At 49.9% G+C, this 25,215-nt stretch overlaps 5 protein-coding genes across 5 annotated transcripts; 3 read left to right on the top strand and 2 right to left on the bottom strand.

Annotated features, from left to right (window-relative positions):
* Positions 1–270: 270 nt before the first annotated feature.
* Positions 271–2,455, top strand: COCCADRAFT_25249 (uncharacterized protein; the record flags this gene model as incomplete). Its single annotated transcript, XM_007712806.1, has 12 exons — positions 271–423; positions 483–645; positions 700–846; positions 908–919; positions 978–1,011; positions 1,070–1,138; positions 1,192–1,216; positions 1,269–1,349; positions 1,402–1,622; positions 1,695–1,852; positions 1,930–2,271; positions 2,337–2,455. 12 exons carry the CDS (start codon positions 271–273, stop codon positions 2,453–2,455), a joined length of 1,524 nt encoding a protein of 507 aa, XP_007710996.1.
* A 1,072-nt stretch (positions 2,456–3,527) lies between these two features.
* Positions 3,528–5,031, top strand: COCCADRAFT_92857 (uncharacterized protein; the record flags this gene model as incomplete). Its single annotated transcript, XM_007712842.1, has 3 exons — positions 3,528–4,007; positions 4,104–4,564; positions 4,647–5,031. The coding sequence occupies 3 exons, from the start codon at positions 3,528–3,530 to the stop codon at positions 5,029–5,031; spliced, it is 1,326 nt and encodes a 441-aa protein (XP_007711032.1).
* A 1,974-nt stretch (positions 5,032–7,005) lies between these two features.
* COCCADRAFT_92828 (uncharacterized protein) lies at positions 7,006–11,219 on the top strand (the record flags this gene model as incomplete). The annotated part of the gene is made up of 9 exons (XM_007712841.1): positions 7,006–7,445; positions 7,504–7,814; positions 7,861–8,321; positions 8,371–8,526; positions 8,953–9,189; positions 9,240–9,744; positions 9,794–10,017; positions 10,066–10,202; positions 10,250–11,219. The coding sequence occupies 9 exons, from the start codon at positions 7,006–7,008 to the stop codon at positions 11,217–11,219; spliced, it is 3,441 nt and encodes a 1,146-aa protein (XP_007711031.1).
* Positions 11,220–11,741: 522 nt separating this feature from the next.
* On the bottom strand, positions 11,742–20,777 carry COCCADRAFT_35722 (uncharacterized protein; the record flags this gene model as incomplete). Its single annotated transcript, XM_007712840.1, has 2 exons — positions 11,742–16,088; positions 16,347–20,777. The coding sequence occupies 2 exons, from the start codon at positions 20,775–20,777 to the stop codon at positions 11,742–11,744; spliced, it is 8,778 nt and encodes a 2,925-aa protein (XP_007711030.1).
* Positions 20,778–23,703: 2,926 nt separating this feature from the next.
* On the bottom strand, positions 23,704–24,120 carry COCCADRAFT_51660 (uncharacterized protein; the record flags this gene model as incomplete). The annotated part of the gene is made up of 1 exon (XM_007712839.1): positions 23,704–24,120. A coding segment is annotated over one exon (417 nt), but the record flags the coding sequence as incomplete, so codon positions are not given.
* Between the last annotated feature and the right edge of the window lie 1,095 nt (positions 24,121–25,215).

Here is a 25,215-nt window from a genome sequence, read left to right as displayed (position 1 = left end):
GCGACACTGTTTGCAGGTCAACCGGGGGTTGGGGGAGTGGCGCAAGCGCCATGGTGGCAGGCGAGTTTCCACGGAAAATTGCCGTGGGGAAATGTTCATGTCTCCTGCGGGGGAGCAAAACTAGACTCAATAGAGCTATCCAACCCCAACCCTACAGTCTACATGAGTCGTGATTATTGCGGGGAGTTTAAAGATGGGATCGTCTCTGGAGATTGTTGTTTTCACGATTTGCTTGTCTCATTCTGTCCCATATTTTGAGCCTTTTGCACCATGGCTGCGGAAACCAATAAACCCGAAATTGAGATCATGGAACAGTGTAACAACGCCAAACATGTTGAAGGCGCGACTGGAATGGAAATGGAGAATGCCGTGGGTTATAAAGAGTACCTCGAGGCGAGCAATATTGAGGGTTCAGACAAAGAGGTTCGTTTTTTTTGCGGCTGCTATGTTCGTTCTGCGCCTCCCTAATGTTTTGATTTTAGATGAAGAGACTCAGGTGGAAAATTGACTTAATCATCCTTCCCATGTTTCTGGTCACACAGGCTCTACAGTTTATAAACAAAACATCGTTGAACTACGCAAACTTGTTTGGGTATCAAAAGGCACTGGGTCTCAAGGGCAAGGAGTTCAATTACCTCTCTGCAAGTAAGCGTTACATCTGCCAAACTGATGTTTCTTGCTACTCACAATACATCTTAGTGGTTTACGCTGGTTATTTTTTCGGTCAGTATCCATGTGGGTGGCTCATTGGACGCTTTCCAGCCCAAAAGGTCCTCGCTATTAGCATACTTTGCTGGGGGTTTACCGTCATCATAATGACCCAAGCGCGCACTTACTCTACCGCATGTACGTATTCCCTCTTGGACGAATCGTCTGGGATAGAGCGTATCCTAACTTTGATATGCAGTGTTCGTCCGATGTAAGATGATTCCCTGCCCTCGGATATATCCTGGTTCACATGCTTATACAAACTGTAGTTCTTATGGGCTTGTTTGAAGCTGCAGTAACACCGTAAGTTTCTTTCCAAAGATATGATGATTAATGGCCGTGTTCATGCTCCATTTCACAGAGGGTTGACATTGATGACCGGATTTTGGTACACGCGACGAGAAATTCCGCTCCGTCAATGCATCTGGTAGTAAGTGTTAACATCAAGTGGTTTTTGAAATCCAAACTAACGCGATCCCTTAGCTCATCACTTGGCTGGGGTGGTATTGTAAGTTCACTAGCGTCCCTGTCGGGTCGAAGATATTGCTAACCTTATCCAGATTGGTTCCTACATCTCCATGGGCATTTCCAAACTCCCCGTAGACATGAAGCCTGAAAGATGGGAACTCATTTTCTACATTGTGCGTATCAGCTGCTACATCTTTCAAAACGAAACGAACTAACCAGAGATAGCTTGGAGGAGCAACCTGTCTCTGGGCCATTGTGATTTGGATATTCATGGCCGATTCTCCATCCAACGCCCATTTCCTCAACCACCGCGAGCGCCTTCTCGCCGTCAAACGCGTTGCTGGCAACCAGACTGGAGTTAAGAACAAGCATTTTGACAAGGGCCAAATCGTCGCCGGTTTCACGGATCCAAAGACGATACTTCTTTTCATTAGCGTCTTCGCAGCGTATGTGTAATCCTTTCCCGCCATTCAGATATTCATACTCATGTCTTCAACTGTGCTGATCAAAATATACAGGGCCATCCCTAACGGCGTAGTGAACTCATTCTCCACAATCATCATCCGCGATATGGGCTTCAGTGCCACTAAGACCACGGAGCTGAAATCAGTCGGAGACGCGGTACAAATCATTGCACTATTAATTGGAGGATCGGTCATCCTTAACGTCCCAAACTGTAAGTTGGCACTTATCGTCACGTCAACGCTAAACAACTATTCTATTTGATCAAGAAATGCTAATACATCTATTTAGCACGCCTATTGACAGCAACCGTGGCAAACATCCTTTGCACCATTGCCGCAGCCTGCATGGCCTACCTCCCCCGATCCAATACCTGGGGCCGACTCATCAGTTTCTGGCTTGTAAACGCGCAATCCGTCGGCTTCACTGTATCGCTCACCACACTCTCCTCCAACATGGCTGGATATACGCATCGATCGCTAGCCAGCGCCCTAGTTTTCACCGCGTACTGCTGGGGCAACTTTGCCGGTCCGTTTGTGGTGGATGCAAAGGAGGCGCCCAGGTACGAGGGCGCGACAATCGGGTTGTTGGTTGGTTACAGTATTAAGACCGGATGTCACCTTGCTTTGCTCGGTAAGAGACACATTTACTTGACACAATTAGACTCTTGTTCGTTTTCTAACACTCGTGTTCTACAGGTTACATGTTCTTCACTAACAAGCGTCGCAACCGAGTATATGGCCCACCAAATAAGGAGGCAAGTGACGAGGCTGGAATGCGTGATCAGACTGAGTTTATGAACAAGAACTTTAGATAGTTATGTACTTTAGTTTTATTACGACCGTAGTAGGAAGGTTTCTTAATTTCTCCCTGTTTGACCGCTGCACCACTTCTGAGCCAAAAACACTGTATCTAGCCACTCCAGAGATCCACTGTATAGTCAATACAATCAATCACGTACATAAAGCTACCTACGTGGATCATTGTATTTAATTTTTGTATAGAGAGTGTGAGCGCGGTGAAATTTAGCCGCTGCTTGGCGTCTATACTGCTAGTACGACGTCATGCCCCGCCAGGCTTCAAACTTACTGGATGTTCTAATTTCAAAAGGGTAGGCAATTCAAATCGCTTAGATCGATTAGAATACACTATTTGTCTGTCTGTACTCTATTCAGTTCCAGAAACCCATCACAGCGATGCGTATACCTCTCTGCAGAATGACGTGCTACATTTTTGGTAAAGTGTTGCAAACAAGGCCATGGACGTACATGGTCTACACAGCCTCATCATGCACAACACAAAACGCCACAAGTACCTCACAACATGCGTATTCAACGTGCTTGCAGCCGGGAGAAATTGGCCGCTGGCAAGTTTTCGCCGTTGCTCCAACCGAGGATCCTCGCTAGCATACGCTGCACAGAAGTGGAGCCGCTTGGCAAGGCCCTCCGCCTGCCTATTCGTCCCATAGTATACCACTACGACTGTAGGATCATGCATGTATGTAAATCTTGTCTCGACCTGCGTCTTTACAGAGTGGGAAGTCTCACAAAGAAAGCAGCTAGGCCTGGGAACTTCCAAATCTAGTCAGTGGCATCACTACAACCATTGTGCTGCGCCCCGATCACAACCTCTCGAAAAGCAACAATAGCATCGGCTACAGAGTCATAGATGTCATTCTGTCAGCACCAGGTACCGCTTGAGGCTGTAGGTGTTGGTAGTGTTGGTGTTGTATACTGTATAGCAGATGAACAAAATATGTATATAAAGGCAAAGCAGCAGCATCACCAGGAAACTCACACACCATCCCACAACCAAGCTTTCTCTTCTTTCCGCTACCAAACACTCTTATCATCCCTTCCTACCCTGACTATCCCCACAAATCCCCAACCATGCGCCCCTCCCGCATCTTCGCCTCTGCCCTCACCCTTAGCACCACCCTCGCCCAAGGCGACCTCGGCGCCCTCCTCTCCTCCCAACCCGACCTCAGCGAACTCCTCACCCTCGTCTCCCTCATCGATGGTCTCGCAACCACTCTCTCCTCCGCCACAAACATCACAATTTTTGCTCCTACCAACGACGCCTTTGCCGCCGTCCCCCGCGACATCCCCGAAGGCCAAGCCATTGAATTCAAAAACGACACCGCGGCCATTGGAGCGCTGCTTGCGAATCACGTGTTTAAAGGCGTGTATCCGGCAGAGGTGATACGGGAGATTCCGACATTTGCGCAGACGCTGCTGAACGGATCGTATGTCAATGCTATCCAGCCTTTTTCGGATTTTACGGGGGGAGCGTATAATGGACTTGTTAGAAATGAAGAGGACGTGTGTGTTTTGTCGGGGGAGCAGACGGTGTCTACCGTGACTGAAGCCGTAAGTCCTTTCTACCTCTCCTCCTAGTTTGGATCTAGTAGCAATGTGGATGTCGAGAATAGATGGGATGAAGAAAGAACTGAGAGTGAAATTCAGGATATCAAACTTGGCGAGGGAATTACTATCCATAAGATTGATACGGTACTTTCCTTCGGTGCCCCCTTCCAACTCTTCACCTACCGCGCCGGCTACACCGCCATGAACAGCGCACTCCAAGCAGCCCAGCTCGCCATCGACTTTGGACTCAACGGGCCCGATCAAGTCGGACTCAACATCTCCGACTTTACGATTTTCGTCCCCACAAACGAGGCGTTTGAGAATATCGGATCCGTCCTCGCCACCGCGGACAAAGAGACACTGCAGACTGTGCTAAAACACCACATCATACCCAAGAACGTCATTTTCTCGCCTAGCCTGGGTAATGTGACGGTGAAGAGTATGGCAGACGAGGACTTGGTATTTACGGTACTCCCGGATGGCAGTGCATGGGTGAACGGGGCCAAGATTACGTTTGTGAATACAATCTTGTACAATGGTGTGGCACATGTAATTGATGGGTTAGTATACTCCCCCTTCCCCTTTTCTCCATCTGGGGTTTCTCGAGTGAAACGAAGAGCTAACTGGAGTGTTGGAAAATAGTGTCCTAAACCCCCTCGCCCCATTCGACCGCGCATCACTGAACCCCTCTGCTCCAGCAGCCGAACGCACAGCGTTCCCCAGCGCAACGCCTGCGTCGCCGCTGCCAATCCTAAGTGCATCCCTGGCGTTTTTCGGAGATGCAATGACGTATACGACTACGCCTGAGTTGCTGAAGACGCTGGCCCCACTGGCGGTTCCTACACCCACCGGCGCGGTTACGACGTCGAGTGCTGCGTCCATGGCGACAAGTGCGAGTGTGAGCGGTGCGGCTACGAGCACGACTCCGCCTATGGAGATGTTTACGGGTGCTGCAGCGGCAGGATTAGTTCCAGCGGCTGGTATGGCTGCTTTTGGAGCAGCGGGTCTGGCTGCTGTGTTTTTCTAAGATATGATGCGCGAAAAGAGGGTAGTTGGGTGACTTGAGGGTGAGGGGAGAAAGGGGAGTAATCACTATACTGGCGATAGTATATACACGAGGCATGGGTAGCGAGCATTGTTTACTGCGTTTCTCCTATTTTATTTTTCTTTTCTTACCTACTTTGTAATAATTGATCATAGACACATTATTCATTAAAACATCATGTTCTCTAGCATCAGACGATTCTACCCTGTTTTCCTCTTAGTTCATATCAATCATACTCAAACAATTTGGACAGGGATGGCGACGTGGGCGCCGTAAAGTTTAATTATCCCCATGAGAGGTATAGAAACAGATGAGGCTGGGTTCTTTAATTTGCACTACAGAGCTCATAGTACTATTTCAACTCCATCAGCAATGTAATGTGGATTCCAGGTACCAAACCAATGTCGCTACGCGCGTCAATGTCATGGCCGCGGCAATTAAGACCACATGATTGAACTTGGAGAAACATCAGGTGCAGGGCTAACGTTCGTCTCGTGATGTCAGGAACAAAGGGCGGGGAATGCTCGCTTACAAGCGGCGTTGGTATAGCGGTGGGCAAGATGGTCGGTAGGCATACAATTGACATGTCACGAGTGATGAATTGAGTGAGGGGGGAATTCGTAATGGTGGTCACCAAATATTAAAAGTGCTGTCCTGGTGGCTTAGCTGTTGGAAATGCACCTAATCGAGACACAACCATCACGACCATCCAACTCCCAGCATACCCCAACCCACCTACCCATCTCATCTCATCACCAGCACTCCCCCACCTTCTTCACCACATTGTTCACATATCCTCATCCAACCCTCTCCGTACAATTAAACCCCACAAAGCCCATACCCCAAACACCACACACACCATATCCATCATCATCAACCACAACAACCCTAAACCAAGCCATTACCAACCAAAAAAAACCCCCAGCCTAACATCAAAACCAACCAATCAAGCGGTGAGCCATTCTAGATAACAAGGCCGGAATTACATCCCCCGGCCCGCCAGAGGCCGGAAGTCGAGCGCGCGCACTTGCGGGGTCTCTTCGGCGCGACGCTGGTTGGCTGCGCTGCCGACGAAGCCGCCCTATCAACCTATTACCATATCACGGGGTCGGAAGTTCGACCGGGAGCGGTTTTGGTTTCACTATTGAAACCAAGTAGATGCAGGTATGATCTGTGATGCGAGGTATTGGTTTTGCGATTGTTCTTTTTGGAGGGGAGAAGGGAGTGGGTGCGGTGTGGATTTGGTTAGTAAGAGTCGGGCCGATAGGGTTGGAGTTGGAGAGAGGGCAGAAAGGTGTGTTGTTTGATGGGGATGAGAGGGTGGTGATGAAAATTAATGAAAGATGCGTGTGGTATGGAAAATTAAGTACTTGAAAGTGTATGGAAATGACTGCTGAGTTGGATGTATGATGCTCTTTGATTCATCTCCTAAGTCTTTGGGCTGCATCGCGAAGACAGTGAATGCGATCAATACTGCGCCATCACTCGCGCCCCTCTATTCAATATTAATATTTTGCTTCAAACAAAACGTCTCTGATGCAGTATCTTCCTCATATCTGCACGAGATGTAGCAATAGCCTCATTGCCGCCCCAACCCTCCTCTCCAACATCTCCATGTCTTGGCGACGACGAGCTTACCATGGAAAATTGGACTCGGGTGCCCTGGGGAACATGGGGAAACTCAGGCGGGCAGTAGAGATAGTTTCCGGGTCAAAGTCTGCAAATGGAGGCAAGTGATCCAGTCATTACGTACTTCTTATCTTGGTGAGGCCGGTACGTTTCCGTGGCCGGTTTTGATTCCGGCCACGAGATATAAGCGTGCGTTGAGCCCGCCTTTCGACATGTTTTCTCTTCGGCACCAACAACAGCCATCGGCTTTCGGTCTAGCTCTTTTGTGACTGACGCCTGTCCATCCCGAACATCTTTTTGCCTTCATTATCTCTTGTCTTGGTCATCATGTCTCCCACTTTTGGCTTTCCTGTCCTCAAGGACACCCGTCCTGAGGACCATTCTCTCCCTGCCTTCATGGTGTCAACAACACGAGGCTTCCTTCCTCGCCAAGAGCCTGTTGTAGAGCTTCCAAAAGAGTTTGCTCCTCTTGAGTCGCTCTTGCAACGCATGCCTATCAAGACACTGTCAGGAGAGCCGGGTCTCCTCGCCAACTTCACCTTTGGCGAGACCCTGCTCAAGGAGCTACCTGACCTCACTCCGGAGGTTGAAAAGTATCGCGATGACCTTGTTGTCATGAACGCTCTGTACCGAGACTATTCCTTCTTGGCCTCTGCCTACCTGTTCGAGCCTTGCCATGAGAGGCATGTCAGGGGTGAACCATATGGCCTGGGTCGCCAGTCGCTGCCGAGATGCATTGCTCTGCCCATTGTCAAAGTAGCTGAAATGTAAGTTGACCTTTCTTGTCTGAATCCTCTTGTATTTGTGACTGATGCAAGAGTGTAGCGCTGGCTTCAAGCCCTTCATGGAATATGCAGGCTCATATGCCCTCTTCAACTACCGCCTCGAAGATCCTTCTCGTGGTCTTGAGTATGACAACCTACGGTTGATTCGTGCTTTTGAGCACGGCTTAGACCCTACCTCATCAGAGGCTGGTTTCGTTCTTGTCCACATTGCCATGGTCAAGGAGTCTGGTGCCCTTGTCAAGGGGGCTGCGGATATGATTGAGAGCTGCATGGCGCGTGATCGAGAGGCCTTCAACGACGGCCTGCGAACGCTCGTCAATGGACTGAGCAAAGTCAACGGGGTCATGAACAGTAAGTGACACGCTCTAACTGAACTATGGGTTTCTGACAATGGCAGCAATGTGGAATCGCAGCAAACCTCAAGGCTACACAAACTTCCGCACATTCATCTTTGGCATCACATCGCAGTCCATGTTCCCCAACGGAGTCATCTATGAAGGTGTGAGCGAAGAGCCAATGTCCTTCCGCGGCGAGTCTGGAGCCAACGACAGCATGATCCCCATGTGTGACAATCTGCTGCAAGTGCAGATGCCGGAGACACCTCTAACGGATATTCTTCGGGACTTTCGTCAGTACCGCCCTGGCAACCATCGCGAGTTTCTTGAGGCGGTGCGCGACTCCGCCGAAGAAGCCGGGGTACGGGAGTTCGCAAAGGGTGACTCCATCTCAGCCGCACTCTATCTTCAAGCTCTCGACCAGGTCCGCGACTTCCGCTGGCGGCACTGGTGCTTCACACGCGAGTATATTCTCAAGCACACATCGCACCCCACTGCCACAGGTGGTAGTCCGATTGTAACAGTAAGTTGTTGTCCCCGTTTGTACTTGGATGTTTGCTGACTGGTGATAGTGGCTGCCAAACCAGCTCACGGCGGTCCTTATGCAGATGGCAGATACGTTTGAGTACTGCAAGGCGGTCAATGGTGTCAGTGATATTATGGAGGTTGCCAACAACCAGCGCGAGACATTGCAAAAAGAAGTAGCCAAATACTGCGGCGAGCGGGGGGTCACCGCCACGGCGATGGCCTCATAAGGAGTCAATGAGGTTGTATATAGGCAATATGTAAGATTAGATTCACCAACACGTCACATGACTCGTTCTCTCCCATGTCGTCTGTGATGCCGTGATAGATATGTGCCTCGGCTGCTAGCGGTGAAGGTCGTGCGGTGTCGTGTTCGTGTTTGCGCCCTTCTTGGCGGTGGCCAGAGTTTGGAGTCTGGATCGCGACCAGGATCCGCAATCCATTGAGGGCGCAACTCTAGTGTGTATGACTGCGATGAAGATCACAGCGTTGGTAGCCTTACGGGTGGCGTTGAGGGCGGAGGGTGAGTCAATGGATGGGTGTCAGCGTCATGGCCTCTATCGATAGCAGCTTAAGTGCCCGTCCGCCCCCGGATTTCCTAGCATCATGCACTTTCCAGCGTCATCCAGCACACGCCACCCTTCAATCCTCACGGCACAACGACTCATGGAACTTCGACTCTCGACCCGCATATCGCGATTATCAACCGTCTTGTTAATACGGCGAACCCTTTGCATACTACACAACACAACCTGACATCGACTACGATCACTCCACCATCCACTACTATCACTATCCCCACATATCCAATGGCTTCAAGGCACGAGCCCAAACAGAGTCCAGCAGAGCGGCGCAAGGGCGAATCGGTGCGTAGCCATCCTGCGACTTATGCGCGGAATCTGACTTGTCGCCACAGGCCCTCAGCGAATTCGCAGACTATGTAGAGAAGCAACAGGCGCTGCGACGACCCCTGGGAGTTTCCCCCGCCACTCTCGACGACCACGACGAGCTGAGTGTCTTGGACGAATTGGGTCTTTCTGACGACAGCAAACCACATATTCGCCTAAAGACGCTTCTTTCCGACCCTGCCGAGGACAATGTCGCCGCCCTCGCCGAGCACATCAAGGACCGCCTGGCTGAAGGTCATGGCGAGGTTCTGTTTGACGTGGGATTGGAGGACACGGGCGACTCAATGGGCTTTACAAAAGAAGTCTGGGATGCCGCAGTGGAGAGAATAGGTATCGTGTGTGAGCAGATCAAGGCCGACTACAGGATGCTCCTGACAAGGAACGTTGGTGGTGACGTTGAAGTCGGCCCACGCGATGCCAAAGACACAGGCTGCAGTGGCAAGATGATATTGCGCAAGCGGCCGGAGAGCGTCGACGATGTAATTGAGACAAGGATAGCTGTTGTAGGAAATGGTGAGTTGCTCGGATCAGATTCAATTGCGCAAATGCTCACAGCGCCCAGTTGATGCTGGCAAAAGCACCATGTTGGGTGTCTTAGTTAAAGGCGATCTCGATGATGGCCGTGGAAAGGCACGCGTCAATCTCTTCCGACATAAACACGAGATTGAGAGTGGTCGTACGAGCTCCGTTGGTATGGAGATTATGGGCTTTGATAGCAAGAGCGAGGTAGTCGTCTCGAATGTCCCCGGCCGAAAGCTCACATGGGAGGAAATTGGTCGGCGATCGGTAGGTTCTATTCGGTTACCGCACACAAATCAGCTCTGACATCCCCAGGCCAAAGTCATTAGCTTTTCTGATCTCGCAGGCCACGAGCGGTACCTGCGCACCACGGTGTTTGGCCTGTTGTCGAGCGAGCCTAACTACTGTTTGCTCATGATAGCAGCGAATAATGGGCTTGTTGGTATGAGCAAGTAAGTCTACTTTGCGCCCTTTTGTTTCCATTCACTAACCGCTACAGGGAGCATCTCGGCATCGCACTCGCTATGAAAGTGCCAGTCATGGTTGTCATCACTAAAATCGATATCTGCCCGCCCCAGATTCTCGAGCAGACCATAACGCAACTGACGAAAATTCTCAAATCTCCTGGTGCGCACAAAATACCCATCTTCGTCAAGAACAGAGAGGAGTGCATAAACACTGCGACCCAATTTGTGTCCAGCCGCATATGTCCCATTTTCCAGGTGTCCAACGTTACTGGTCACAATATTGACCTAGTTCGCATGTTTCTTAACGCACTCCCTCACCATGGCAACTACGACAGCTCTGCGCCTCTCGAGTTCCACGTCAATGACACATTCTCCGTCCCCTTTGTCGGTACCGTTGTGTCAGGAGTTGTCAAGTCTGGCGTCATGCACACGGGTGACACCGTCCTAATTGGCCCAGACAGTCTCGGCCAATTTCAAACTACAAAAGTACGTTCTATCGAGCGCAAACGAATACAAGTCCCTGGGTGCTCCGCCGGCCAATCAGCAAGTCTCGCCCTCCGCAACGTCCGCCGAAAAGACGTCCGCAAAGGCATGGTTGTCCTCCACAAACCCGACAAACCCGACCCTACTACCGGCATCCTACCCAACCCCAAAGTCTATCGTGAATTCGTTGCCGAAGTTCTCATCCTCTCCCATGCAACCACTATCAAAACAAAATACCAAGCCATGCTCCACGTCGGACCCGTCTCCCAGACCTGCGCCATCATCGACATTGATCGCCAGTACATTCGTACCGGTGACCGTGCTCAGGTCGCTTTCCGATTCGTCCAGCGTCCGGAGTACCTCACTGTTGGTGATCGCATTCTTTTCCGTGAGGGAAGGACAAAAGGTCTAGGTATCGTGAAGAGAGTCGGATATGATCCCAAGCATCCGCTTAATCCGGAATTGCACAAGGAGAAGGAGAAGGAAAAGGAGAATCAGCGTGAGGCGATCAAGACGTGAGGGAGTTGTAGTGAGAGATGTAATTAGTTAGCAAATCTTTGAGTAGTCAGTTAATCACAATCGAATCACTGGATCGAAGTTATGATATCAAATTGCCATTTTTCAAGCTTTTTCTAATCCATCTATATACCTTATCCTACCCTCCGAGATAGAGAACAATGAAATTAAAAAAAGCTCAAAACTCTCCTACTTGTCTTTTTCTCTTTCCTTTGAAAGAAAACTGAAACCTCAATGATTAACACAGCAGAACCGTGATGACATGATGATGAATTTTCCCCCAGTTCTACGTACAACGAGGGACTTGCTAGTTAAATGATTTATACAGAAAAAAAGAAAAAAGAATGGTATCCACCATCCCCACCGAATCTATATACCTTGCACCTCGCACTCCCGCCCGTGTCTCGCCCCTTAAGTTGGAAAAGAGGAAGAGAGAAGAAGGTAAAACGCTATGAACCAGAAAAAAAAAGAAAGTCGGAAAGACTTACTTTCAAAGAAGAGAGAAGGAAATCCCGACTTCGACACCTATCCACCCCTACCAAGCAACTTCTTCCCCAACGCCTTTGCCTTCTTCGTCCTCGGTCCATCACCGCCAATCACCTCCTCCTCCCCACCATCGTCCTCCCTATCATTTCCACTACTAAACCCCGTCGCCACACTCCCCGCCTTCGTACTCGCAGCCCCAGAATTTGCTCTAGCACGCATATGTCCCGCAAACGGTGAACTAACCCCCGCAATATGGCGACTAAGACTATGTATCAAATTCGCATGGATCGGCTCCGTATTGTCTACACGCGACAGCTCATCGGCAAAAGCGCGGCCGTCTTCGACGTCGACGGCGGGGGAGTGGTGGGTTGAGAGGCCGCCCATGATGGAGCCGTGGGTGGAGCGGGCTTGTGATGTCGAAGGCGGTTTGGAGGTGGAGAAGTAGGAAGAGGCTTCTTCGGAGACGGTGCTGATGGTGCTGCCTGCGCGGCCCGAGGCAAAAGAGCGGCGACCGACGATGCGGTCGTCCGAGGAGATGTCGGAGGCGCCGCCGGGGGATTGATCAAGAGCCGAATTTGAATCTGTGACGGATTGGTCGGGGGAAGAGGTCAGGAGCGTGCTGCTGTTTGCGATTTGGCGGAGGCGCGATTGCGCTTTGGCGGAGGGCCGGTGGTGCGATATCTTGTTGCCGACAATGGTACCTGCGTGTGAAAGGAGCGCACGTAACACATCCTTTTTGAGTTGCGTCACGAGGTCCAGGTTCGACCATGTCTTGTTGCGGTACTCTATTGTGGGCATGCGGAAAACAAGGTCGTGGACGTCTTCCAAGTTGCGAGAACTTTTGCCTTTGTACGAGAGACAGAGTACCATGGATGGCACCTTGATATAGGCAAAGGTCATGAATTCACTTGCACGATTCATCATTTCTGTCAAATCGTCGTTCCTGACTTCCTTCTTGGTGGCTTTCCTCTCACCCATACCCATACCCATACTCATACCAGTGCCGGTACGGTAGAGTGCAAAGCGTTTTCCACTACGCTCGGATTCGTTCAATGTTATGCTGGAGTTAGTCGTGCCAGATCGGACAGAGCTTGGTCTGGTGGAGGACAAAGAAGAGTTACTGCCTGGCGTGGGGATGTTCAGCGCCGAGTTTGGATGCAGGTTCCGGCGGAACTCGGTTCCACTACGAGATGGATTGTCTCGGAAGAAACGGAAGTAGTGGTTGCTGGGTCTCTTTGGTGGGCTTCTCTTTTTGACATCACCCTTCTGGGAGGGGTCAGGCAGTTGCAGCGTCGGAGTAAGGCGACGTTTGAGAGACTCCACTGCGCCTTCATCAGTTGATAGCGATGCCCCCATGTTATGAGGTACACTTGAAAGAAGGACGTCGTCATCATCCCCTTGATCCTGGATCGGCAGGGTATGTTTGAGCAAGAGAGGAGAAGGCGTAGTCATATCGCTGTCTCCAGATGTTGGGAAGACGTATTGAAGTAGCTTCTTGCCTATTTGGTACTCCAATTGGACTTTGAGGGGATAAAGCTCAACCTCGAAATGCTCCACAACAGGTATTCCGGCAATCGATTCCAGGGCTACAAGGTACACCTTGAGACATTTTGCGTTTTCCGGTAACTTTTGGTCTTTCTCCAAAAAGGGCGAGATCATCTCAGGGTATAGTGCGTTCGGTAGCAAGTTGAGACCACGAACCTGCTCAATCTCCATCGAGTTTGCGTTTGACCCGTCGTTGTTGTCAGTTCGATCAAACACCACATTCTTGAGTTGGAACTCTGCCAGAGACTCAGCGCCCTCGCGAAGAAGATGCCATACGATGTCAGAGGCTGCGACACAAATTCTTAAGAGACCTGTTGACTCTCTCGTCTGAGAACGATCGTCTTGCTTGCGCTGTGCAGTGGTAATGGCTTTCATGACGAAAAACAGCTCATCTTCGTATACAGCCAGGTCCTTCTCCACTTCAATGCGGTCTTCCCATCCTTGCTTGTCCAAGTACTTTTCGTGGATCTGGAAGACAGTCTTAATCTCCTCAAGTTGTTGAATACGTTCCTGGAGACCCATGACCAATTTCGGTGCACCAGCAAGATCAGTGAAATCCGATGCCAGCATAATCTTCTCAAGGCGTTCATTGCGCGTCTTTTCCAATGGCTCGCGGTACAGCAAGAGGTCAAGCACAATAACATACATGGCATAGTATTGCCTCGAATCGCACATCGCTCGGACATGTGGGAAGTCTACCCAGAGGTGGTCGATCCGGCTTTCCACGTGGTCGGTGGACGATGCGGAATCAGCTGCTGAAATATCGTCATTGTACTTCAGGCGCAACGCATTGTACTTGTCATATCGCATACTGGCCGAGGTACGCTGCACGACTCGCTGGAAACCGAACGGATTGGTGTGGAACTCAAACATGACTTCAAACGGTACCCATGGAGGCCATGCTGAGCCAGCAGGTGAACCATAGCTGCTTCCAGAGTACATGTGAATGTCTTCAGTGCTACTGAACGTCTTGGAATTCGTCACAAAGATCTGCAGGCTGTCCATGGCAGTAATGAATCTTCGCTGGACAAGGCCAGAGACTTCATCCATTACTCGATCCTTGTCCATGATCGAAAGAACCTTGAGTTGGATGCCCTTGGCCGTAACAAGGACAGCAGATTTTGTGTCTTTTTCGCTTTGCAGCTGTATCTGGGGTGCGATGAGACGCACAAGATACGAGTTTTGTGATACATAGTCGTCTGCAACATCTTCATCCGTTTTGGACGCGTTGGCATGCACAGTTTCTGGCACTGCTCCAGCTCCAGAAGGAGATTCGTTTTTGGCGTCTTCCTCATCGGCATTGACAAACTTCTTGCCGTCATCCAGCAGTTGTGCAATGGCTTCATCAATGTTCATGCCAGCTTCGGTTTCCATGGTCACAGGAGTCTCTTGAGTCGAACGATTTGATGGTCCTCGATTTCTCTCTTGCTCTTCGACAACGTCCAAGATAAACTTTACAGCCCTTCGAGACATGTAATAGACAAAACCGCGACGCTGGCTGACTTGATGAATATACCGGAGGATGATGTTTCGCAGTGAGTTGCTCCATTTCAAATGGATATTGTGGATAATGAACCGGTTATTGAACTCGTTTGTAGAGTCGGTGATCGGGTTCGGAGGAACATTGGAATCTTTGCTGTTCCTTTCCGCGGCATCTGGATCTTCATCTGCCTCAAAGTATTCGTCTTCTCCGTCTGCCTCTGGGTCACGGGCCGTACTATCCGAAGATGCTCCTCCTAACCGCTCCAACAGACTCACATGCATTGTGGATAAGAACTCAAGTTTCCGCTGAAGGAATTGCGTATGGTTCTTTAGTGTCACAAGGCGTTGTTTTGTCTCTTCCTGCTCATCTGATGTCACGCGTATAAGTTTGAGCTCTTGATCATCGACAGTACGTTGATTGTGAGCAATTTGCTCTTTCACACGCTCGATACGTTGTTCAATCAAGTGGCACTGTACTCGCCGTGGATCGTTGCGTGCTGAAATGACGCAATGATGCGTTGGTTCGTTTCCGAAGGCACTTTTTCTATTCTCGTCGCCGGAAATGTTGTTGTTGTGATCAGTCTGGCGGAAGTATGTGAAGCGCGGTGCAAATGCGAGCGGTAGGATTTGCGTTTCTGGGTGTCGACGCGAAGGCAAGATCCAGCCCAGTTCGATGAAGTCGTCCATGTCCACCCATCCAAGATCGTTGTCGGGTATGTTGAATTTTGAAAGGTCGGCCGTCAGGTTTTCTTGATTGTGACTACTGAAGTCATCTGGGGCTAGATTGTCCAAGTCGTCCGATCCAGTTCCAGCAATACTTGCAGACACGGCACGGATGTCTGTTCGAATAAAGTCAAGCTGGACCTGGTTTATTCGCATACCAGTGGTTTGGTTTTGTCGACTATTCTGTTGACCCTCCGGTGCTTGAACCAAAGTCCGGAACTCTTCTCGGCGTTGATGCAAGTCAAACATGAAGCTGTCCAGGCGAGCTTTGAGTCCGGTGGCGGAAACACCGCCTGCGCCGTAGTCCTCCATATCCTTGTGCTTGTATATGTGGCTCATGTACAGTGGCGACAATAACAGATTATACTTGATGGTCGCAAGGTGTCGCCCGAACTTCTTGCTTGACTTTTCCACTCCGGGCCAAAGCTTGCCTTGACGTACGGGCAATGACATGGCTCCAGAGAACATGGACCACCAGCTGTAGAAATGCGTGAAGAAACGAGGAGAGAGATGGACACTGTTGTAGGTCCTCGATGGCTCCAAGTTAGCAACGGACCATTCTCGATCAAAGGGAGCGGCGATAGCGATGGACATGTGAATGTGATGACTACGGAAGCCTCTGAAAGCGTCATATTCCTAGTAATTGTTAGTATTTTCTACCAAAGGGAGCGATGCAATCTTTACTTTTCCATCAGATGACTTCGCATACTCGGGATTCTTCAGAGTGACCTCGTAATGAGGTATGAACTTGAAGGAGCGTTCGCCGTCATCCAAGTTGCGCTCGAAGACCAATCCTGCAACCCATCGCACGTTACCATTCAGTTTCATGACTGTTTTCTTAAAAACAGCTCGTTGCTTTTGACTGGAGGCACTCGAGGCTGTATCCGGACGGACATTAGTTTCAGCCTCGGTCTCCTGGCGAGCATAATGAGTCAGGTCTGGAATGGCAAGTACGTAACCTCCGCTCTTGACAACCATGAAGTTTCTTGGGTCTTCGTCTTCGGCCAGGCTGAGCTGAACGTCGTTCTGCCAGCACATGACAAAACCTGCGCCATGGCCAGTGACCATGTACGGATCCCGCGAACCTTTGAGAATGAGATGTACATCCCCATCGCCTTTCCACGAGACATTGATTCGAGAATGAAACGTTAATCTGATCTTGTCCCAGAACCCAACACGTTCTGAAGGATCCACGGGAGGTTTCGTGAAGTTTTCGATGATTTGCATCATGTCCTGAATTGCAGGCTGATACGATGTTCCCCAGGTGATCCTGGTTGGGTATGCAGAATTGATGTCAATCGCCATGTCAGAGTAGGTCTTCACAGGTGCCACAGTGCGGCGAACATCGACTGCATAGCCACCCGTAAGCTCTCCTGCTGAGTTCCGCTCTGGTGGTACAACAACAACTCGACTGACACGTGAAGATTCGATATCCCGGAACTCCTCAGCAATCACGAAATCTGTTCTCATCGACACGCTCGGGAGGCGTGATGATTGTATGTTTCCGATGGCTGGGAAGTGTATCAAAGGCAGAGGGTAGTCTCGGAGGTTTATTTTGGCTTCCCCTATTTGGAGTTGTACATGCATTGGTATCAACAAAGCATACTGTGTATCGAATGGCATGCCTTTACCAACCCGGTTCAAGAAGCGAGGGTACTCTGATATGGGGAAAGAGGGCTTGTCAATAATAATCTCCAAGTCACTCACAGCTAGCGACATGAGAGCGGGGCGTTGAGGAACAGCTAGGATGGTTTCCTTTTGTTCAATGTCGTCGGGCAACTCGTCCAAGCCCCAGAACGTTGAGCGAAGGTCATTCATTGCCCGGTGCTCACCCGACATTGCAGAGTCGATGCGCTTCTTCCAGGTCTGGGCATTCAAACGATTGAGCTTTATACGAGCATCTTGGATGGAGGTCCTGTGTGAGCCACTCAATCCACTAAAGCCGTCTTTGTTATATCGCATGGGATGATCTGAACGACCGCGCTCTGGCGAACTGCTGGCATTGGACTCTGCACTCTTGGTGCGCCGGTGGAACCTTAGGTCCTTTTCTTTCTTCTTCAACTTGCCTCTTGAAGGGTCGTGGGATGATTTTGCACGGTAACGCGAGTTGCCGCGTTGCTCTTCCTGCAACTTTCGTACTTTCAAGTCAAAAGCATGCTCGCGAGCAAGCCTCTGTTTCTGCTCCATCAGCCCAATGCGGTATATAGTGCCGAGTTTCCATTCAAAAGCATTGTCCTCTAGCTCGAATAGTACCGCACGGCTGCGTAGTGAGATCTTTGGCACCACCTTGGGCCCTTCAGCTTCTTTCTCCAGGACGTATTCGTTGGTACCAGTCCTGAAGCGGTGGTGCAGTTGCTTGCCAGTCTTCATGACATTAGCGATATTGTCAAAGACGTTGTGCATGACCAGCTGATGAGGCACGCCCATCCTAATTGCGTCCGTTGCAATGTCAAATAATTTCTCATCCGTGACAGTATGACCATATCTCAGCTTCGACTGTCGATAGTCCATACGTAATGACTTGACACTGATAATTCGACTCCAAACCTTCTTGATGGCTGGATTCTCAGCGAAGAGTCGTACCAGGCGCGACCTGAGGAATGGACTCGACCAGCGATGCTTGCCTGCTTCTAATCCATAAAGTTGAAGCATTAGAGGTGGATCGGCAGGCATATCCGCTTTGATTTGGAGGAAGTGAGTTTTGATGTCAACCGTTACGATCTCGCGGTTGATTTTATTCATGGGATCGATGAGATCGTCACCGAGGGAGGGCACGGACAAATGCCGCGGTGATCCTAAAGGCGTAGTAGGCTCTGCCGCCTTCTTTGACCCACCCAGATCGAAGGACTGCTGTAGCACTTGTATCGCCATGCACAAAGCGAAGTGACGGTACAAGGAGTACTGCAGAAACAAGCTTTGACAATACGTATGAATGTGGAAAATCGGGCCTTGCTTGTCAGAGAGAGTGTTGAAAGCAATCTCCATCTGGGGTAATGACAATGTTGGCTCCTGTTCCGATTGGTCGTCTTCTTCGATGACGACTCCTTCCAAGCCGTTGAAGTGTATAGCAACACGTCTGCCATCAGTTGGGTTGCCCGAAGTTCTCTTGGGTGATTTCGGGGTAGCAGGAGGCGATCTAAGTATATGATCATCTCGATTGATTGTTCGACTTGGAGCACGCCGTCTTATAGGCTTGAGATCCGTTTCATCTCCTCGATCTTGCTTGTACTCTGCTGTCCACGATTCCAGATGCAGAGCAACTCCACGGCTGTGTTTGGATACCGCGGGATCTACACCGGCTACTTCGACATTGAAGTCTGATCCTTGGAGATGCACATAAGCCATCCACATGGGCAACCTTCGCAGCACGTTCATTTCTCTCTGCTTGAGTCCGTTACGCCTGCGGCCCATGTTTTTCTGCATCTGTGTGACGATCTGGCGCAGTCCTTCACTGATTTCAGGCCGGACTAAATAGAGAGAGAATGTTTGCGCAGTGCCCCATACTTCCACCACTGGGTCCGGAGCAGCGCTCATTTGTACCTTCACTTCAAGATAGTCGGTCAACAGCAAGTCATGTTTCTCGACAGCGGCTGTTTGATAATACAACTGCTGTGCATTCATGCGGAAAGTTGAGCTGAGCGCATAGTGCAAGTCACCGCCTGCGGCATGGGATGACTCCATGTCCAAAGATATGGAAGATGACGCTGAGATGAGAAGGTCGAACTCGTCAGTGTCGCGCTTACTGACGTCCATCGGTGGAAGAGTGACCCGAATGACGGGCTCGTGAATCGAAATTTTGATGTTCGCTTTTGGTAGAAGACGACGGAACAAGAAGGGCTTGCGACTCCTCACTTTTTGCGGCTTTCGACGTGACTCGTAGTTGTGGAAAATAGCCACAAGGAGCGGGAGATGTTTAGGGTCAAGGTCCAGCGATGGGGACGTGACGACTAGATTAGCAAATAAAATATTGGTATTGCGCTCTGCGCTGTCCTTATCATTGGAGAAATGGATGGTTTTAGAAGGTAGAGTTGTGTTCAGCGTAGTCGTCGCCATGGGAACGTAGAGAAGACGATCACACTGACCGTCAGTATTGTCGATGCCGACGGATATGGATATGGCAGCAAGAAGAGCTTGATGTGCAATGTCATTGGGAGAAAAGTACATGCGATGTGCAGGGCTGCGAGGGTCTAAGCGAAGCAGGTCCATGCCAACTTCTTTCATGGACAGGTTGAGATAGACAGGAGGCTCTGATTTTTGGCCAGTCTCAATCTGTTTTGTAAGGCCGAGGAAGCCAACGGCGAACTGAAACTCGTGTATACCGCGAAGAATGGAGCTGGCAAACTCACGAGAGTCAGAAACGGTACGGGCCAGCGCTTCTTCGCGGTTGCCAGGGCTATCGCTCTCTTCGGCAACATGCATGAGGGCAGTGTCTGTGGGACTAACACGGGACGGCTTCTGGGCGGTAGTGGCGCGACACTTTTGGGCTCTGTCCACGCACAGCTTGATATCGTCGTACGGGATGTTGAGACGGCCGAGTTTGAGAGCGATGGAGGCATCACGCAGACCTTCAAGCTCCTTCTTAAGGAAGCCATGGATGTTCAGGGTGAAGCCATCGAGCAACTCTGTTGATTCTCTGCCCTCGGGCGTAAAGAGTATACTGCGAGCAGTCAAGAGCCACTCAGCAGGTCTTTGTTCTCGATCGGGCTTGGCTTTATGGTGGTTGAAGAGCCTATTGCGGTCGACAGTCTTGCGCCTTGTGTCGACAGCCAAGTGCAAGCCCCCAACGTGTACCGATCCTACGTCGACAATGACAAGAGAGGACGCATTGGCTACCAAATCGACCTGGCACAGCCAATGAATGTTACGATGCAGACGCTTGATCTTCTCCTTGGCATCCATCAACCGCTTCCACGTCTGGCTTCTTGGTGTCTCGTCGTCGGTCGTATCGCCAGGGGTGGCTTCGTCGGAGGGGGGGTGGCCATTCTTGCCCGTATTCGTAGTCCCGTTGGTCCACTGTGTCCAACCCGCCCTCTTCCGTGGCCTGTCACCAAGCGCTTTCAGGTCAACAGTCACTTTGAGCTCATCCAAGACAATGCTGGCAATGGTTGGCTGGGCAAAGGTGGGCCGGTGGAGGCTAAAGCCGAGGCCACGAATCTCGATGCGCAGACCATCTTTGGGGGTAAAAGCGATGCGTCGCAAGCCTCTGAGGCCAAGCCGTTGGATAGAGACGCCTGTGGCGATGCGTATAAAGGCGAAAAGAACAAAGGAGAGGAGGTATATCAGGAGCAGGAGCCCCGCGAGGAACTGAAGAGTGGGTAGGGCCATTGTGGTTCTTCAGCCGGGGGCCATTGACCGGCTCGAGTGTTATTGGGATGTTTGGTCGCGAGTACACGCCATGTGCTGAGGGTTCAGGAGCCTCGTATGGGCAAACATAATCGAGGGGAGCGCAGGGCTACGAGAGGGATGGCATCGAGGGCGTCGTGGGCGAGTGTGAAAGTGCGCGGCGGCAGTGGATTCGGGACGGGTGGGCTAGCTCGCTGGAGCGGATGGAACGATGGCGTGATGGAACGGACGATCCGGACGTAGACAGAGGAGGCGGCGATTTTGGGGCTGCCAGTCGCAGGAAGACCTCGTCCAAAGTGGTCGCAGGGCTGTAGAATACCTCTGTGGTATTCTGCTGCGATGCACGTCAGAATCCAGAATGCCAGGTTCCCACGCCTCCCACGTCTCCCACTCCCTGTCCCCTGTCTGCCAAGCCTGACCCGCATGCCTTCTGGAAGGAGTCCTGTCCCCACCTGCCGCTAACCTAATCTCGCGCCCCTCGACCATCCTCGATTTACTCTCGGCGCCGACAATACGTATGGGTAATTATTCAAGAGACAATGCTGCGTCGGGGCACGAAGCCCTTTGCCTCCTATCTCGACTGGTCTTTTCGCTGTCATATTGGAAAGACCGGGAAGGCAATTGAACACAGTGATCAGCAGGAACAAGAAAGGTGCGTATTTCGTAGCACACTAATTTGGAAGCGCAGATCTATTAGTACGCAAAGCAACACTAAAGAAGTAATTCCGTTGACACCGCGAGTACTGCATGGCTTTTCGTCGGCTAGGTATCAAAAGGAAACAGTGTATTGTGCATGTACAAGTCGACCTGTCATCCTGTAGTGATCGTGTTTGGTGGAGTATGATCGCGTGACCGTTGCCAAGGCGCTATACCGAAACAAGGTACCGACCATTCTTACATACATAATTGACTGTCATAACAAATCCCCTTTTTCTTTCACATGACATGCTGACAGTATGCACATTGACGTAATTAGGACGATGGCTAGCTCGTGTCTTCCATGAAATGACCTTTACTCAAGAAAATCGTCACAGATTCAAATGTTCTTTCATCCAAGCATTTTATCACAACGTGTATGATGTATGCTGTCTCAGCATACACTCAAGACACACCATACCATCTTGAAATGTAAAAAATTCTGGAGAAAAATCCAATTGCAATAAGGAAAACAGGTCCATAGATTTTCTAATATCTCTGGCCTTATGATACTTTATGACTTCAACTAGTAATAAACTGCGGGATGTCTCTCATCTTAAACAAATCTGGATTTATGGTCGATTGAACCAGTAGCAGAACAATCCATATAGCTCAATAGATACTCCCATTAAAACAATAGAGATGAATGCATTGCGCAAATCTATCTGGAACATGCGTTACGATAGCACAATATCACAACAAGTTCTACAGCCTCCTTGAACATAGCCGCATCCGTGCTCTTCTTACAAACCGACACAATTTTCTTATCAAAATCCTCAAACCCACAATTTCTAGACAGTGACCGCCTGGATCATCTTCCAACCCATGCCAGAAATATCCTTTCCGGGCCCCATCGCACGTCCGCTCCATCCCGCTGGCCTGGATCCCGAAACCCTGGGAATACAAGCCGTTTGCATTCCAAATGCCAGGGTAGATTCTTATCGCTCCCCATCTATCCCTGTAAAGACCCCACTCCCCTGCTTCCCAGACGTCAGCAAATATCACCTACCCGCTCCGTGGATGTCAGCAATCCTCACTTCCCCGCTGCTTGCGTGCAGTCGGTAATTACATATGTATTGGGCAAAGATTAAGTGTTACATGCAGCAACAAGGCCACATTGCGGCACCTCAATCGGATACCAGGGATCAAGCGTGCAAAGGAAGGAAGTATTCGACATGCCACTACCAAGAGAGAACCGCTACAAAAGATCAAAATTAGGAGCCAAAGACTCTCCCATAACTTCTGAACAACGCACAAGCAACACAATCTGACTCCCCGACAACCATACCATCGTCCGACGCATCAAATCTCGCACCTCCAACCTCCAAGTCTACAACTCCCTTCTCAGCCCACGAATCCGGCTTCCAAAACCAACAATCCTTATTTCGTAATCACATTGCCTGGAATATTCAGGGTCTGACAGGAAATTCCTGTGTCCAGCGGAATCCGAGTCATAAATTTGGGGGAGCTGGCTGCGGTGATGTGACAACTCAAGAGGCCATAAAGCGTACAAAGTAAATTACAGCCCCACCCCCAAAGACACCTCGCATAAGCCAGCCCATAGGTATCAAATAGCCAGTACCAGTATTTCACAAAACCTCCTTCTCAGTACGGCCCCAATCCCTCGTTCATTCACTGTGCTATTCTTTTTCGGTACGCCAGAAATCCAACTCTAAGGAATCAATTTCATAACATCATTTTTTCATGTTCCCTAACCTACCGATTACTTCTTCTGCGTCTATGGATTAAGAATACAACTACGTATATTCTACGCTTAACTCCCAATTTCAGAAGCCGAATAGATATGTAGGACCTTCGGTTTTAGGAAAGAAGCCTGCGTCGGACCGCAGTACTCCCGAGATAGGATCGAGCCCGCTTCGTGCTGTGTAGTAACTTGCTAGCAATTATGGCCGAGGTAGGATCGTAGCGGGGTTGAAAGTCATGTTGGAGTTTGCTTTTCTGGATGATGAATTGTAATGGTGTTGAGATAGCGTTGTGCTGGAATAATATGTGTGGGTTTGCAGGTGGGTAACCGGTATGTGGCTCTAGATGAGAATGGCGATACAGTCTGATCTCGTCGTTCTGAAAGATAGTAGAAAAACCTCGCTGTAATCTGGAGGAGGGCATTCTCGATAACAAGTGTGTAATCATTCCACCTACAAAGAACGTAAACGACAGTGTCTTCCGAACCTTGCAACTAAGCCACCCGTTGACAAGCGGGAAATTTCACCTGCCCAACCGCCCCAACCGCGTCCGATGGAACTTGTTCGCCCAGCATAATATGGCGGCAATGAAGCGTATGGTAGTAGTCATTCAGGTGACTATCAATGTGTTTCTGGATCGTAAACGCGCGGTGCATCTGGCGCCACATGTACATGCAGTGTGTACGATGGTACTCTTGTGTAACAAACAAGTCAAGCTCTCCTTGCAACGCAACGGCTCTGGAAACGGGTGATGTACCGTTGGACTTACGGTAGAAGACCCAGTCTTTCTCTGCGAGGAATTCTTCCATGATCTGTGCATCGTAGCATGCTGGTAGTTGCCATGCGAAGCTGAGAATGTCGAATTTGCATCCAAGGCTCTTTGCTTCGGCTGGTGTAGAGCCGCAGTTTGGCCAGCTCCCGGTGTGAGTTGGAGATGGGTTTCCGCCAGGTGCAGAGGCGTCTTCGTACGGCGAAGATTCGTCTTTGTATGGCAAGGAGGTATCTTTGTAAGGTGACTCGTTCCCCGTCATAGTTGCGTGTAACATATGGGAGTGGGATGCATTCTTCAGCTGCAGAAGGATGGTAATGAGCAACGAGGTTGTGATCATCCAGCCGACTACTCCAAAGATTGTTTTGATATTTCGTGTCCAGAAAGCAGATCGTTGGCGGTGGTCTTGGGGATGCTCTTCGCCCTCTCCACAGGAATCATTTTCTGTAGACGACATGCGTCTGTAATCGTAGTCTTTAACTTCAGGCATGCTTTGGTGGTGAAGTTAGCCTTCAAGGAAGGCTACGTAGAGCAGTATTTCTGGATACATACGTAGTGTGGTGGCGTTGGATAAGAGAGAATCAGGTTGCTTGATGGATATAAAGCGTAGCGAGCTCCGAGCGAATCTAGTTTGTGGGGTTGGCATGCCTAAACCCTAACTGCGTCGTAAACATCATGTCATGGCCTTGTCTACTATGATTGGTGAGATCACGTCTGCAGTTTACATAAACCAAGGAATTTAACAAGGCATTGATCCGATGCGATCCTACTTCGGACATTGGTTTCAATCTAGGGCGCCTCAAATCAGACAGACACCAATCACGAGGGCTGTAGTGGCAGGCCAAAGTTTTGTGTGTGGGCCACTAGCAAGGGAATAACACTGGCCGGGATCGAGGTTAAGAGCAATACAACTTGTATATAGTGTAGCTTCCGCTAAAATTATCAGGAATAGCCTAGTACTTTCTTGTAATAAATCAGATCTAGAGTTATCTAAATAAGCGCCTGATTATCATCTCAGCGTTGCCATAACACAAAGCTATTGTCTTGTAGCACATTGTGTTATCAACTAGGTCTACTTTGCAGACTTGGGAACAATCGAATCCAATTAACAACGACTAATCTGAGAAGCTGTTGACCGATGTAGTTTTGCTTGGTTTGGTCATTTCCAAATCTGCTACCGAGACACCTCTCTGGAATATTGTGCAGAGTTGATTTTACCATGTCTGTGCGGGTATATACGATAGGTGAGTCG

The sequence above is a fragment of the Bipolaris zeicola genome, assembly GCF_000523435.1.
Source record: "Bipolaris zeicola 26-R-13 unplaced genomic scaffold scaffold_50, whole genome shotgun sequence".
Classification (NCBI taxonomy): Eukaryota; Fungi; Ascomycota; class Dothideomycetes; order Pleosporales; family Pleosporaceae; genus Bipolaris; species Bipolaris zeicola.
This window is presented reverse-complemented; position numbering and strand designations above follow the sequence as displayed.